At 36.5% G+C, this 15,637-nt stretch overlaps 1 protein-coding gene across 1 annotated transcript in view; it reads left to right on the top strand.

The window, feature by feature from the left end:
* ABHD3 (abhydrolase domain containing 3, phospholipase) overlaps positions 1-12,994 on the top strand; it is a 37,973-nt gene extending 24,979 nt beyond the window's left edge. Inside the window, exons 5-9 of the mRNA XM_082668437.1 lie at positions 2,087-2,199; positions 6,401-6,574; positions 8,564-8,612; positions 8,692-8,857; positions 12,243-12,994. Of these exons, the coding sequence (XP_082524563.1) occupies positions 2,087-2,199; positions 6,401-6,574; positions 8,564-8,612; positions 8,692-8,857; positions 12,243-12,421 (681 nt within the window). The 3' untranslated portion in view covers positions 12,422-12,994. The remainder of the gene's footprint in view (positions 1-2,086; positions 2,200-6,400; positions 6,575-8,563; positions 8,613-8,691; positions 8,858-12,242) is intronic.
* Positions 12,995-15,637: the final 2,643 nt, after the last annotated feature.

The following is a 15,637-nucleotide window of genomic DNA, read 5'->3' as shown; positions in this document are numbered from 1 at the left end:
AGCCAGCAGCAGGATGAGAACGGGACGAAGCCATCACGGAAGCTAAGGGAGCGGCCAGCAGGCGGCAGATCGTGCCATAGAGGCTCTAGATGCGCTGAGTTTCAGAGTTCTGGCAGCTTTGATCCACACCAGCATTATCAGTTCCCAACTTAATGTAATCCACTGGGAGAAAAACATTTAGGGAAAAATAAGCTCCTATGTCTGAGCGTACCAGATATTGATTTGCTTACTAAATATCTCATGGAACCCTAGTGCTTTACAAGAAGTAGTTTACTTATTACAAACATAAACTCCAAGCTCTGCTACTCTGTGCCCTTTGGCAAATTACTCAACCTTGCCGAGCCTCAGTTTCCCCACTTGTAAATAAGGAACGAGGTGCTATTTCTGGTCCTTCCTGGAACTAAAATTCTCTGATCCTAATCATTTTCCATAGGCCATTTTTCTCATACCCTAACTCTGTGTGTATGTACATACATGTACACACATACTTCACTTGAAGCCTGCATAACAAGCGTATGTGTTGGTGATTGTTTATAAATAATACAGAAATTTAAAAACTATGCAGCGTGAATAAACTCACGTGTAGTAAAAATGCCAAGTAGGGATGATCTTTTTCACCGGAATTCTTGTGACAAATTCTGCAGTCACTATGAATGAGACTGGTAGTAGATATTATTCTGTTTAGATTTTACATTGAATTTGTGCCCCTCAAATGCATTTAATCACAAAGTATTTTTGGAAGTATCTCAGCTTCGTCACTTACTAGCTGTTCAGGAGTTTACAGGAGTTGCTTAACCTCTCTAAACTCAGTTTTCTATTAAAAACTCAGTTTCCTAAGTATAATAATAGGATCTTCCTCAGGGTTTTGTGGACACAAATTTAATCATTCAGTAAATGTTAGCCATTGTGAGTACCGTCAGGTTAACATTTGTCTTTTGGTGAGCTTTATATTTGCAGATCTCAGAAAGATGGTAGTAGGCAATAGGAGTGTTTTAGCCTTGAGTTTAGGTGGAGGCATCAGTGAAAATTGTAATTTCCTCAGACTACTCATTAGTAATTGAATGGTGGGTGGCACATAACCTTCCAATCATAGTTTACTGGAATATTACAATCAGGGTGGTACACATAACTTGTTTTGGTATTTTTACTAGAGTAATAAAAGGGTTATCAGATTTCTCTCTTTGTTATTAAATTGCTGGTTATTTTATCTCACATATACTTTATTCATATATACCCTCTCACATACATTGTACAGACAGGATTGCCCTCTGCTCCCAGATCTCAAATAAAGCATCTGTGAAGCTTTTCTGCTGGAAACAGAGCCCTTATTAATGAAATTCACATGAAAACCATTTGTTTTAATGCATTATGTATTAAAACATAATCAGCTTTACATATTTTAACATTTTAAGTGTCTGTTTTCAGTGTAGCACAGCTGGGGTTATATGGAAATATTATTGAAAAAGAAAATATTTAATTAATAAAGCACACTGGATGTTGCTTTATCTAGAGTGAAGGCAGTGCCAGAAAATCACACTCCTTCATTGGTAGACAGCACTCAAGATAGAGAAAACAGCTCCCCAGTAAGAAAGGAGTCACAATTTAAATTTTTTGTGGTATTGTTGGAAAGCCTTTTTTGGTTGCTTGATTGTGTTTTTTAATAAGAATTACTTTGGCTTTGGCTTTGTCAGGCATAAGTTGTTGTTTTTTTCCTACAAAAAGGTGTGATTCTCCACTTTTTCTGCCTAAATTGACTCTGTTCTTGTTTAGTTAGAGACACATTTGAGTAGAGTACTGCATATCTGTTTAATTTGAGGTATTTGTATTGGTCTTGCCCCATTTTCGTCCAGGCTTTCTTGCATGATCAGAGTCTTTTGTTAGTGCCATCTCAAATAACACTGACCCTAAATGGCATATATGTGTACTGCAAGACAGGAAAATGATAAATTATCATGACTCATAGTATGTGCAAACAAAGGTCATTTTCTCGTATTTATGACTTCTTGCTCTTTTTTACAATTCTGCATTATACAAACGATGAACCTCCTGATTATAATTTTTGTGCTTTACCTGTCATTGCTTGCAGACGCCAAGGACTTACTGTTGTGCGAACACTGAAGACTTGGAGACGGTCATTCAGCATGTTCACAGTCTGTACCCTTCTGCTCCATTCCTGGCAGCAGGAGTTTCAATGGGAGGGTAAGGTTTTTCCTTTCTAAAATGTCCAAAAGGGAAGTGGTGCTAGCGAGTGCCTCTTTCAGACGACTGTAAGCTGCATGGGCATTTAAATGTTTGATTATTTTTATCATATTTCTCCACATGTGGCTGAATGGATGAAGGAATTAATTCAGGTAAATTTTAATATTTTCCTTGACTACTGGTCTCTGTGGTGAGAAGTATACAAGTACCTCCTCGAGGTGCTTGGGGTTTTGTGAGCCCGAAGGCTTGTCCGAACCCCATGGAGTTGATTTCTATCACTGGGTGGCAGCCACGTTGACCTTCAGATTCCCTGATGTATTCCCAGCCATCACTGCCACCGTGTTCTCCAGGACCATTCAGGAAGCTGAACTTGTACCATGACTTTCATCACTCCAGTTGTAGAAATAATTATTATTGCTCTCTCCAACTGAAGGGGCCTTCAAAACAGTTTTTCCCCAGGTGGTGTTTTTCTTGTTTGTTTTGTCTTGTTTAGTTTTGTTGCTGGGCAAATGGACCTTCCCTAGAATGCTCTCCTAGAAACTGTGAAATGCTGTTTGTAACCCCCTACTCCAGCTGCTTTTTTAAGCAAATGAATATTTTAATTGGTGCTGCTTGCATAGGGGCTTTTTTGGACCTTCTATGCCATGTATATATTTATATTTTATATTTATATACTTAGGCTAATTGTTTAATCTTTTTGTTGTAGTAATAGTGAGCTTAATACAATCCAAAATTTTTATTATATGGCATTTTGCTATGCTTAGATTACCTAAAGCATTGTCCAAAATCAACAAACACATGAGATAGAAAATGCTATATTTTTCTTAATTTTGTAATTGATTTATCTGTCATTTCAGTTTTTAGAACATTTTAGGAGAATGTTTACTTGAAAATGAACAGCTTTACAAATGATAGGCTCTAAAAAATCGGCTCTAACAACAGCTTTTTAGATTCTGATAAACATAAAACTAAGAAGAAAAGAATACGTTTCTTACATTAGCATGGAAGGTCTGACTTGACCTACTAAAGGAAGAAATCTGAATCACCGCAGAAAACCCAGGCAGAATCTGTGAATTGTGCTTAAAGGAAAGGATTTCACTTCTCTTTCCTTTGCCCCATAATGAGAACCTTAAAGGACAAGGTGCCCAGCTGAACTTTCTTCCTTTAAGCATATAAATTCTTTACTTTTTTAAAAGCCAGACCTTACATAAACAGGCCCAGATTCTCTGTTCAGAGGTTCCTGGGAAATGCCTATTCTTGTCGAACTGAAGCCTCAGTGCGAACTTGACCGTTAGCCTCTGCAGCTTGTTGAATATTAATGTCTTGTAAATTGTTCAAAGGAAGTACCCCTTCTAGTTGCCTAGCACTGTGACATGTTCCCAAGTGGGTTTACCACTCGGGGATGTGTTTTACAGCTTGACACATTTTTCTTTTTGGAGATGTAGCAGACAGAAGCGTCTGTCAAAGATCCTTATGCCCAGGTTGGGTAATCTCCAAGCCTGTGATGCCTGGGGCCAAGTAAGGGTTTTGAGACAGAACTAAGTCTAGCCAAGGAATCCACGCTGCTCTAGACTCAGTCGGATTCCAATCTCCCAATGAGTTGGTAAACTAGCTTCAAAAATGTATAGAAATTCCCAAATATATATAAAAGTAAGAAGAGTATAATGACGCCTCATATATACTCATCACCCAGCTTCAATAACTATCAACTCAAGGATAATCTTGTCAGTAGTACCACCCCCCCATTCCCTCTCAACTCTGATTATTTTAAAATAAATTTTAGACATCATTTATAAAGATTTCTGTAGGTATCTCTAACAGGTAGAGTCTCTTAAACAACAACAACAACCCATCACAATACTTGATTACATTTGAACAAAACTAACAATAAGGGGCTTCCCTGGTGGCTCAGTGGTTGAGAGTCCGCCTGCCGATGCAGGGGACTCGGGTTCGTGCCCCGGTCTGGGAAGATCCCACATGCCGCGGAGCGGCTGGGCCCGTGAGCCATGGCTGCTGAGCCTGCGCGTCCGGAGCCTGTGCTCTGCAGCGTGAGAGGCCAAAACAGTGAGAGGCCCGTGTACCGCAAGAAAACAAACAAACAAAAAAAAAAACTAACAATAATTCCTAAATATCATCAAATATTCAGTCAGTATTTCATTTCCCCATCAGTCTGTTGGCTGGTTTTTACAGTTTGTTTGAGGCAGCAGACAGCTAAAGTCCACATATTGAGATTGATATGTCTCTTAAATCTCTTAATCCATGGGTTATCTTTTCTCTCTCTCTCGCTCTCTCTCTCTTTTTTTTTTTTTTTTTGTGAAAATGGAGTCTTTTTCTTGCCAAAGTAAGACAGCTTTTTGGGGGGTAATGTCTTGACATTATTTTGCTCCTGAGTAATAACTAAGAAGCATCCCCACCTACTCGGTCATAGCTATTCCTGGTCCTTCCTACTCCTGAGGTTCACTTCCAACCCTTTCAATTTGCCTATTACATCAGACTCAGAAATCTCTGACCTCCAGCCAAAGAATAGGGCCACCAAAACTAGGACCCTAGAATGACCCTTTTGCAGGAGAGTAAGCATTATCTCCTAAATAGCTTAGTGAACCACAGTACTATAAACCAGGAATACAGTCATTAATGAAGAGTTGTTTTCAAGAACGAAATCTCCAGCCTGAGCTCTCAGCCCTGGATCAGGAAATCACTGAAGTAGCTTCTGACACTACGGAAGTGCTGAAGCTGTTGGCCTTTGGCAGTCTGTCTAACCTACAGTCACTCAGCCTACAGTTGGGATGAATTTTAAAACACCACATGGAGCCATGTGAATCTTTCTGCTGTGCTGTCATATTTTCAGTAAACCTTGGACAACAGCAACAAAAACAACAACAACAAAAACCATGAAATCTCCATTTTTAATCTAAAATCTCATCACATTCACTCTGTAAATGGATTTTTTTCCATGTGGGTTGTATAAAAAGAATTAGAGAATTTTTACTCATTTGTCCTATTTCAGAACCTGGGCAGTTGGAGAAATAAAGAATGGAAAATATGAGAAACAGAATTTAGGCTATCATCCTTTCTCTTAGTTGGCAATGTCAAACTTAGATTTCTGACATTACTGCAGGTTAAACTCCATTCTTGTCCCTCTTACCAAAATAGAACTAGAGTAGAATCAGGAAAATTGATAAAATGAAAGGAAAATATGTGATAGGAGATAAGGACAAATAGCAAGAGGGAGTAGGGAGAGAAAACAAGTGACTTTAGGGGCCAACTGCTCTGCCACAATTCAGAAAGTCTAACTCTAGACGAGGGAGCCCTTACAAACTTGCTGTAGGGTACAAGGATGCAAAGGCAACCGGAATGGCCACCCAGACCAATTACTCAGAATCTCTGAAGGTGAGACCCAGACTTCCATAATAGTTTTAAAAACTCCACAGGTGATTCCAACATGCAGCCATATTTGAAAACCACTCCTTCTGTGATCTTTCATCTATGCCAAGCCTTGGCAAACCACAGCCTGGAGGCCAAATCTGGCCAGCTGTCTGTTTTTGTACAGTGCAAGAGCTAAGAGTGGTTATTATATTTTTTTAATGGTTGGAAAAATCAAAACTATTTCATGACATGTGAAAAGTATATGAAATTTCAATTTCAATATCCACATCTAATGTTTTACTGAAACATGGCCATATCCATTTATTCACGTATTGTCTATGGTTGCTTTCAAATTATAATCACAAGGTAGTTGCAACTGAGATTGTAGGGCCACCAAAGCCCAAAACATTTACTTCGTGATCCTCTATAGAAAAAGTTTGCCTGAAACACCCCCACGTATTAAATTAAACACTCAACTGGAGGCTGGGGCCCAGGGAATTGCAAATTTTTAATAAATCCCCAATATCATTTTGAAAACAACAAAAAGAAAAACCACTCTTACAGTGGCTTTTTCTTATGTTTTACTTCATAGAAAGGTACACATGTAAGTAATAACTGTATGCTTTGTCCCATTCTGAATATAGCTGACTGCAAGATAAATAAATAGGTGAATGTAAGGAAAGAATAGAGATACTTGCATGGTTTTCCAAGATAAAGGACTTGGACACTGGTTTATATTTTTCTTCTCCATAGTTAAAGTCCACAATTAGAAATGGGATGTCTTGAGAGAGACAACAAATTCATCACTTGAGTTTTCTGTCTTTCCTCATTTTAGAATGCTGCTTTTAAATTACCTTGGCAAAATGGGGCCAAAAACTCCTTTGAAGGCAGCTGCAACTTTTTCAGTTGGTTGGAATACTTTTGCTTGCTCGGAGTCATTGGAGAAACCACTGAACTGGCTGCTTTTTAATTACTACTTGACAACTTGCCTCCAGTCTTCCATTAATAAGTGAGTCATCTTTAACACCTGATGTCTGCAAACTCTTTGGATTACGTGCCACAGTAAAATGTTTTCAAGCATAACACTGCTAAAATATGTATATTTATGTTTGCATTATATGCATTTACTACTGCACCAAAATATTCTATTGTCAATATATACAAAAATAAAAAGATTTTAAGTATAAGCTAAAAATACAGATAAAAGCTCTGTTTTCTTTCTGTACCCCAGTGGATTACCTTGTACAACATCTAGGCTCTGTGCCCCACTTGGAAGATCACCATTTCATCACTGTTCTAAATTATTCTAAAAGAATAAAAACATTAGACTCAAATGTGTTGAATAACATTATGGGCTATTTCCCTGGATTTTCTACTTGTTGCTAATCTTATTAGTACCTAATTCTCCCCTAGGTAGTAAGTAATGTATTAAGTGTTTTTAGAGACGAATAATATGATTTCTAAGCATGTGTTATGAACATAGTATGTTTTAGTGGCTTAGGAGAATGCTTCTAAAATATGGATATTCTCAGCCCCTACAGTTCTTAACATTACCAAAATATTATCTTTGCATTAGTTTTTCTGAAATTGTTTAGGTATCTTCTAACAGTTAAACAGTGTGGCAACAAAGAACATGGGATGTTTCTGTTTATTTTTTGATAACTGTTACCATGCATTTTTAAGTGAATTGACAAATTTAAATATAAACTCTAACTAAAAAGTACAGTTAATTGCGCATAACTTAACTGAAAACCGTAGTTACCCCGAAAGTTGACATTAGACACTGCATTAAACTTAACCTATTTTGGGGAGTTCTCTGGTGGCCTAGTGGTTAGGATTCTAGGCTTTCACTGCCGTGGCCCAGGTTCAATCCCTGGTCGGGGAACTGAGATCCCGCAAGCCATGTGGCATGGCCAAAAATTAAAAAAAAAAAAAAAAGAAAGAAAGAACAATATACATTCCTTAATTAAAAAGTACTTTATTAAAAAAAAACTTAACCTATTTGTTGCATTACAGATGTTGACTATAAAATACTGCTAAAAATACTACAGAATCGTATTTTTATTCATGGTCACTGAAATGGGGGACAGTAGCAAGAAAAAGGAAGAGAATGATTTGAATTAAAATATAGGTTATACAAGAAAAATAACCAACATTTAAAAATAAGTATACAACCTAGATGGGTGGGATGGGGGGCCGTGGGAGGGAGGTCCAAGAGGGAGAGGATATATGTATACATATAGCTGATTCACCTTGGTATACAGCAGAAACTAACATTGTAAAGCAATTATACTCCAATAAAAAAAATTTTTTTAAGTATACAAAAATATAAATTCTAATTTTCAATATAGCAATTTAAAAAATAAGATAAATCTTCAGTTGATTTACCCAGTTGAAAGCTTCTGGCTTAAGTGAGGCCTTTTTGGCCAAATTGGCTTAATAGCATTGGTGTGTATGTACAATTTGTTATGAAACAACACTTTCATTTATTATTGTTATTTTGTTTATTATTACTGGTTCCTTCTTCCTCAATTAAGAAAAAGTACTTTTAGAAAATGTCTTCATGTACTTCAAATACTGTATGATATCACTTACGTGTAGAATCTAAAAATTACAAAAAACTAGTGAATGGAACAAAAAAGAAGCAGACTCACAGAGAACGAACTAGTGGTTACCAGCGGGGAGAAGGAAGTGGGGGAGGGGCAATATAGAGGTAGGGGATTTTTTAAAAGGGGATATAATATAATAAAATCATGTATGTGAAACTTTTGAAAATTGTAAAGCACTATAGAATTTAAAGAATCATTCAATAAAAAAATAAACTTTACAAAAAGTCTTCAGGACAAATATCAATGTATTCCTGCCATGTCTAATTAAGTAAATATTTATTGAGTAACAACTTTATTCCCTGTTCTAAGTTACTTATCATTATGTATTTTAGGTATGTTTGAGATGGGAATGACCTTAATTTTTTACTTTTGAAATTCTTTTTTTCCAGGCACCGGCATATGTTTGTAAAACAAATTGACATGGATCATGTCATGAAGGTAGGAGAGAAACTTTATGTAATATGTTTATTTCCTTTTTTGATTCCAAGAATAAATATAATCGGTTTTTGTTTTTCAGGCTAAATCCATAAGAGAATTTGATAAGCGATTCACTTCAGTCATGTTTGGCTACCGAACAATTGACGATTATTATACTGATGCCAGTCCAAATCGTAGACTGAAATCAGTAGGGATTCCAGTGTTGTGTCTGAATTCTGTGGATGATGTTTTTTCACCCAGTCATGGTAAACTTAACATCTTTGTATACATTTTGACATGAATTAACTGTTTTAAAATATTTTAGGAAGGGCTTCCCTGGTGGCGCAGTGGTTGAGAGTCCGCCTGCTGATGCAGGGGACACGGGTTCGTGCCCCGGTCCGGGAAGATCCCACATGCCGTGGAGCGGCTGGGCCCGTGAGCCATGGCTGCTGAGCCTGCGTGTCCGGAGCCTGTGCTCCGCGACGGGAGAGGCCACAGCAGTGAGAGGCCCGCGTACCGCAAACAAAAACCAAAAACCAAAAGAAATATATATATATATATATATACATATATATATTTTTTTTTAGGAAAATACAGTAATAAGAAACGTCAGTCATATAATGTTTTCTACTGTGATAAACAGAAAAAAAACCTTGATACTCATAATTTAGTATCTAAATGTCTCAGATCACTTTAAACGTCTTCATAGACCCTTATCTAGTCTACTGTGAGAGCCTCAGAACAAATTATGACTCAATATTTTGTTTGTTCTCATTTTTACAACTTTTCCTTCTTATAAAATAACTGTTCTTTGGACAGACTATGTTTACAGTATCTTTGCCTCAAGAGTACATTGTCATCACTTGCCTTTTCTTCCTGAGGGTTTTTTTTTTTTAAGAGTAACTTCTACTGTTTTTATTTTTATTTATTTATTTTTGGCCACGCAGCTTGTGGGATCTTAGTTCCCTGACCAGGGATTGAACCCATGTCCCCTAGGAGGGGGGAAGAACGGAGTCTTAACCACTGGACTGCCAGGGAAGTCCCTTATTCCTGAGGTTCTTATACAGAAGGCTTTTAACCTAGAAGAGAGCTTGAGACTTTATTAATATGATGTCCTTGGATAACTCAATGAATGTAGCACATTCGGACTATAAGGTCATATTTGAAGGGAAAGTGTCTGTTTTCCCCCGGATACTATATAAAAGAAAATTATGCCCAAATTAACTTCCTTGTTCTCTTAATTCAAGAAATACGGAATTTTGTAACAAAGATATATGTGGATGTGTTCATACATTAAAGCAATATAAGACGCCTAGAAGTGATCATACTATCTTAAGGATAAGTAGACTTGACCTCTAATTTTTTTCTAATGAAATTTCATAAAGCTTTTTATAAAGCTTTTTTCCTTATTTCTCCCTTAAATACTTTTAAAACATTTTCCCCAAGTACTTCATTTTAAAAAATTATTTTGAGTACAAACACAGCACGTACGTATTGCAAAAATTTCAGAAAATCCCCAAAGTATGTTTTAAAAAAGTCACTTACTGTCTTTTAGGGGATATCATTTTAATGTGTGATTTATGATTAAATCACAGGTAATTTTAGATGACTGGAACTTTTGGTCTTTGACCACAAATCAAAAAATTAAACTGTGAACTTTTTTTTTTTTTGGCCTCTGCGTGCAGCCTTGTGGGATTTTAGTTCCCCCACCAGGGATTGAACCCGGGCCCTCAGCAGTGAGAGCACGGAGTCCTAACCACTGGACAGCCAGGGAATTCCCTTAACTGTGAACTTTAATAATCAGTCGAATTACATGGAGATTGTTTAGCCTATTTTCATTGGATTAAGGAAGTTCAGTATTTCTCTATTTTTATATTTCATGGACCCTTCTTCCACCAACAAAAATTTCCCAGCATTTAACTTGTCTTGACCCACTTGGTTGAAGTTTAAGCTCACTATTTCTTATTCTTTCCCAGCCCTTAAAATCATCTTGCCACATTAAAGTAGTAGACAGTTGTCTGCATTCTGAGAGCACAGGCAGCCAGCATCTTTCACATGACTCGAATGGCCCAGCCTTTCGTTCTTCTGATATGACTGTAAACTATCAGTGTGTTAGAAATTCCTGACTGTATCCAGAGTGTGAAATTGGGGCTCTTAATAATTCCATTAGAGACAAATGAAGCACTCGTAATCTAAGCCCTTAGTGTAAGGTGAAAAAGGAAAAACATAAATAGTATCAGTCATTTCACCTGCCCCTTAAGTTCTAACACCTGATCCCAAGATAGATGTTCTGTTTTAGGTGTAGCTAGATAAGGATGTGAGTTCAGGACCCATTTAGGACAAGGACTTGACTTCCTAGGCCTTGATTTAGGTTCTCTAGGTTTATTCTTCAAGGAATGGAGTGAGAGGTCCAATTTATTTTTCTTTTTGCTGCGCCCTGCAGCTTGTGGGATCTTAGTTTCCCAGCCCTCGGCAGTGAAAGCACGGAGTCCTAACCACTGGATGGCCAGGGAATTCCCTGAGAGGTCCAATTTAGATCATCTAAACATGCAGTTTGGGGCCCTCAGCAGCTCTATCTTCAAAGGGTCTCAGTTGTCCTATAGTGTGTCAGCTTCCTTTCCTTCATTGGAAGGGTAGGGAGATCTTACCTTTAATGAACTCATTTACCCCTAAGACTCTACCCAAGATACGAAGGTCTAATTACTGGATCAACCATGTTATCTTAATTAGGGATTAGGGATGTAAGATTTAGCAGTATCTGAAATCAAAACACTTCTCATGCCAGGTCGTGATCCATTATAGATCTTAAATCAAAAGGTTTCACTGTTTGAACTCTAAGCCTGAGGGGAAAATAAAAATAAAACAACTTTAACTCATGTCCTTTAAAGTTTTTACTCAGCATAATTTTGTAGAGCATTTGAAGAGACTGTCCTTACTGGAGGATTATTTAAATACAGCAATTATATTTTCAAAATAAAGTTTTTCTTTCTCCTGCCTATAAACAGAAATTCAGAGAAGGAAAAAAATAAATAAAATAAAATAATCACCAGTGTTTTACCACCCAAAGATAAACACTGTTACCACTTGAGAGTATTATATGCCATTCTTTTTTGCTATCTATATGTTTTTAAAAATCATATGTATAATTTTGTATCCTTAATACAGCCACCAATTGGCCTCAGGAATCTAACTTCATGTAAAGTTAACCAAAGTCATACATAATGAATGTATAACTCTCACAAAGGTGATAAAATTAGTTTGGGTTTTTTTCTTGGTGTAGTACCTAAGTGGAAATCTTATAACATAATGTAAGTATTCACCATTTCTTGAATTATTTAATTTCTCAAAACAAGACTGGGCCTATACTTTTGTGTTGTGATTGATTACTCAATTGATTCTTCCAAAATTGATGGTCCAGTATATAACTGTGAACATGAACTGTTATAAGAATATAGGTGGTTGATACAAATTAGTCAGACTTATTCCATTAGCCACACTCATTATGAATATTTATTTGTTTAATGATGTTTTGATTTATAATGATTGGAAATGATAAAGGCACATACTTTTCCTAACAAAAACTGTTAATAATTATATATTTTTCTCTCTCCTTCCCTTCTCTTATCCTCCCCCCGCCTATTTTTTGTCAAGCTATTCCAATAGAAACTGCTAAGCAAAACCCTAATGTTGCTTTGGTCCTTACTTCTTATGGAGGCCATATTGGTTTTCTGGAGGGAATCTGGCCAAGACAGTCCACTTACATGGATCGAGTCTTCAAGCAGTTTGTGCAGGCCATGGTTGAACACGGACATGAACTCTCTGGCATGTAGTTCTTCAGGTGCATTTTGTCTAAACCACCGTATAAAGGCAGCTCAGCTTACTGCACAAATCTTAATTACTGTATATAAAGCAAATTAGCCAGCAGGTGGTGAAGAGGTCCAGAATGACATGCAAAAACTACTTTTTGGAGTAACAAAACAACTTTGTAGCAAGAAATAAAATATAGATTTAGACTGTAACTTATGTAGATTTTATTTTTACTATGCCTTACCAAGTATGACCTTAAATAAAGTAGTACAAACATGGAACTGCACTTAACCAAAACTATTGTGTAAAAAGATTTTAATTCCTCAGGGTTTTAATTTGGGCTAGTATTATTTTAGATAATTTATTTTAGGTGATTTATGGTACTTTAATAATTGTAATAGGACTTGACTTTATTTATTTGAATGTAAGTTATAAGTTGGCACATTCATAAGGGTATTTATACCTAATGATGGTAACATGAAAACTGAAATAAGATAAAATACAATGTGCTAAATCTTTTACGTATTTTAACCTTAAAAGGCAAATGCAACAAATGTTAGACTTCTATACATGTTCTTTTACTCTAATAATATTAAATTAAGGCTGACTTATGTTTTATAATGATTATAGTTCACATGCTTATTTTTTAAATAGTGTATGTGCATACTTATATATCATTATATTAAATTCTACCATTTTAAATTGTTTCTTTGTGAGATTTTATCCACAAAAAAGTAATCCCTAGAGTAATTTGTGATTTCATAAATGCATTAGTAAGAAATATTAAAACTGTATTGTTTCAGTTTCCAGAATATTGGGCTCCCACCGTTCGTACCAATTAAAAATACTTTCAGCTACAGGAAACCCATCTAACAGTGATTTAGGAATAACAATATTTAATTATCTTGCATCACAAGAAGTCTCCATGTAAGCAGTCTCCAGATGTAGGTGTTTGTCATTTATCAGTGTCATCAAAGATGCAGGCTCTTTCTGTTGCCACATCCCTAGCAGGCAGGGTAGCCAGTTATCTCCTAGACACAGGATGGCTGCTGCAGCTCAGACATCACATTTGTATTCAGAGAAGAAAAAGGCAGAAGGAGTGGGGCCAGACACATCTGCCTTTTTGGGAAAGTGAAAGCTTTCTCAGAAGACTTGCACTTATATCTATTGGCCAGACCTGTGTCACATGGTCACCCTAGTTGACTGGGAGGCTGGCAAATCAAGTATGTAGACTTTTCCAATTGTAGTGGAGGCAAGCAAGGGGGAGGGGATTGGTAGTGGTTGTTGGGCTATCCAGGCAATAGTGTTATCTTCTATACCATTCAACATCTTTTTTTTTTTAATTTTTATTATTTATTTATTTACTTATTTATTTATGGCTGTGTTGGGTCTTCATTGCTGTGCGGGCTTTCTCTAGTTACAGTGAGCGGGGGCTACTCTTCATTGCGGTGCACGGGCTTCTCATTGCGGTGGCTTCTCTTGTTGCAGAGCATGGGCTGTAGGCGCCAGGGCTTCAGTAGTTGTGGCTCGCGGGCTCTAGAGAGCAGGCTCAGTAGTTGTAGCGCACAGGCTTAGCTGCTCCATGGCATGTGGGATCTTCCCAGACCGGGGCTCAAACCCATGTACCCTAAATTGGCAGGCAGATTCTTAACCACTGCACCACCAGGGAAGTCCCTCGCCATCTTTTCCCTCCTTTTTTTTTTTTTTTTTTTTTTACTATTTCCACGATTTATAAAATATGTATATTTTTGTCCAGGTATCACATTAAGAGAACCATGTAATAAAAGCATATTAACACAAAATTGTTTACTAAAAATGCCATCTTTTGGAGAGTTCCTGATTGTGTACTTGTAGACTCCCATGTAACTGTGTCTAGAACAATAGCACTGATAATGCCAGTGATTTTTTGCCCATTCAGCATATATTCTGATTCAACAGTGATAATAACTTTCAGTTGGCATGGTTTGGGTGGGGCTGATCCTGCCTTTCAGAGTTATCGTGAAGATTTTAAACAAATGATGTCAGGAAGTCTGTCTACCCATTGGCCATTGTCAGATTTGGGTAGGTAGCCCCTGACCTCCCTCTACACACAAAAATTATTTCCAGCTAGATTAATGAGATAAGCACTTTTTAAATTCATAAAAGTACTAATGAAAATATGGGAAGTTATTTTCATAATTTTAGAATGGAGAAGTCCTTCTTAAGCAAAATATAAAAATGAGAAGCCGTAAAGAACAAAAGTGACAGATATATTCATGTAAAGATTAAAAAAGAACTTCAGTTCTACAAAATTACCATAACCAACATTAAAATACAAATGACAGAAAAAATATTGATATTTGCAATATATAAAAGGCTAATATATCAAATAGCTAAAGAACCCCTAAAAATTGGTAATGAAATATCTGATTAAAAAATGGTCAAAGGATATACAAGAGACTCATAGAATAATAGCAAGTTTATAAAAAGGTGAACAATTTCACTAGTAATTTAGGAAATGCAAAATTTGAAAACAAAGATATTTGTGACCATCAAATTGTGAGTTTAATAACATACAGGATTAGTAATATACAATGTTGGTGATAGTGTGGGGAAATAGTTACTCAAATTGTTGGTGGGTATGTAAACTAGCAATTATTTTTTGGAAGGCAAAAAATTTTGACAGTTAAAATACAAGAGCAACCATATTTAGCAATTCCATTTTGAAGAATCTATCCTATAGGAAATCTAGCAAGGGTGTGTAAAGATATAGGTTTGTTGCAGCTTTGGACATTCAGGATGACAACTTATTTAGTAGGGGAATGGATAAATTATGACACATTCACATGACAGAGCCACCAAAAATAATGAGGTAGCCCTTTATGTACTGATTTATAAAGATATTTCTGATAGGTTATTTAATGAAAAACAATTTATTCATATATATATAGGATTTCATTAGTATAAACAAAAATAAAATATAGCTGTACATGCATGCGATAGTGTGTGTGTTAGTTACGATGAAATGAGCATTTTCATGTGTTGATGTGGAGGGTAAACTATTCTTCCCAGCAGTTCCTCCACACACTAATAAGCTCTGAGAAAGAAGGGCTGTGTTTTAATTATTTCTACATCCCAAGCACTTAGCATATTGCCCGGAACAAAGCAGGTCCTTAGTCAAGATTAGCTGAATAATAGTGGTTTGTATAAGAATGAAAATACTACCTTGCAAGCCGGTTCCCTGATTTGAAAAGTTAATT

The sequence above is a fragment of the Grampus griseus genome (assembly GCF_964374135.1).
Source record: "Grampus griseus genome assembly, chromosome: 12".
NCBI lineage: Eukaryota > Metazoa > Chordata > Mammalia > Artiodactyla > Delphinidae > Grampus > Grampus griseus.
Note: the sequence above shows the minus strand (reverse complement) of the source record. Positions and strands in the feature narration are given on the sequence as shown.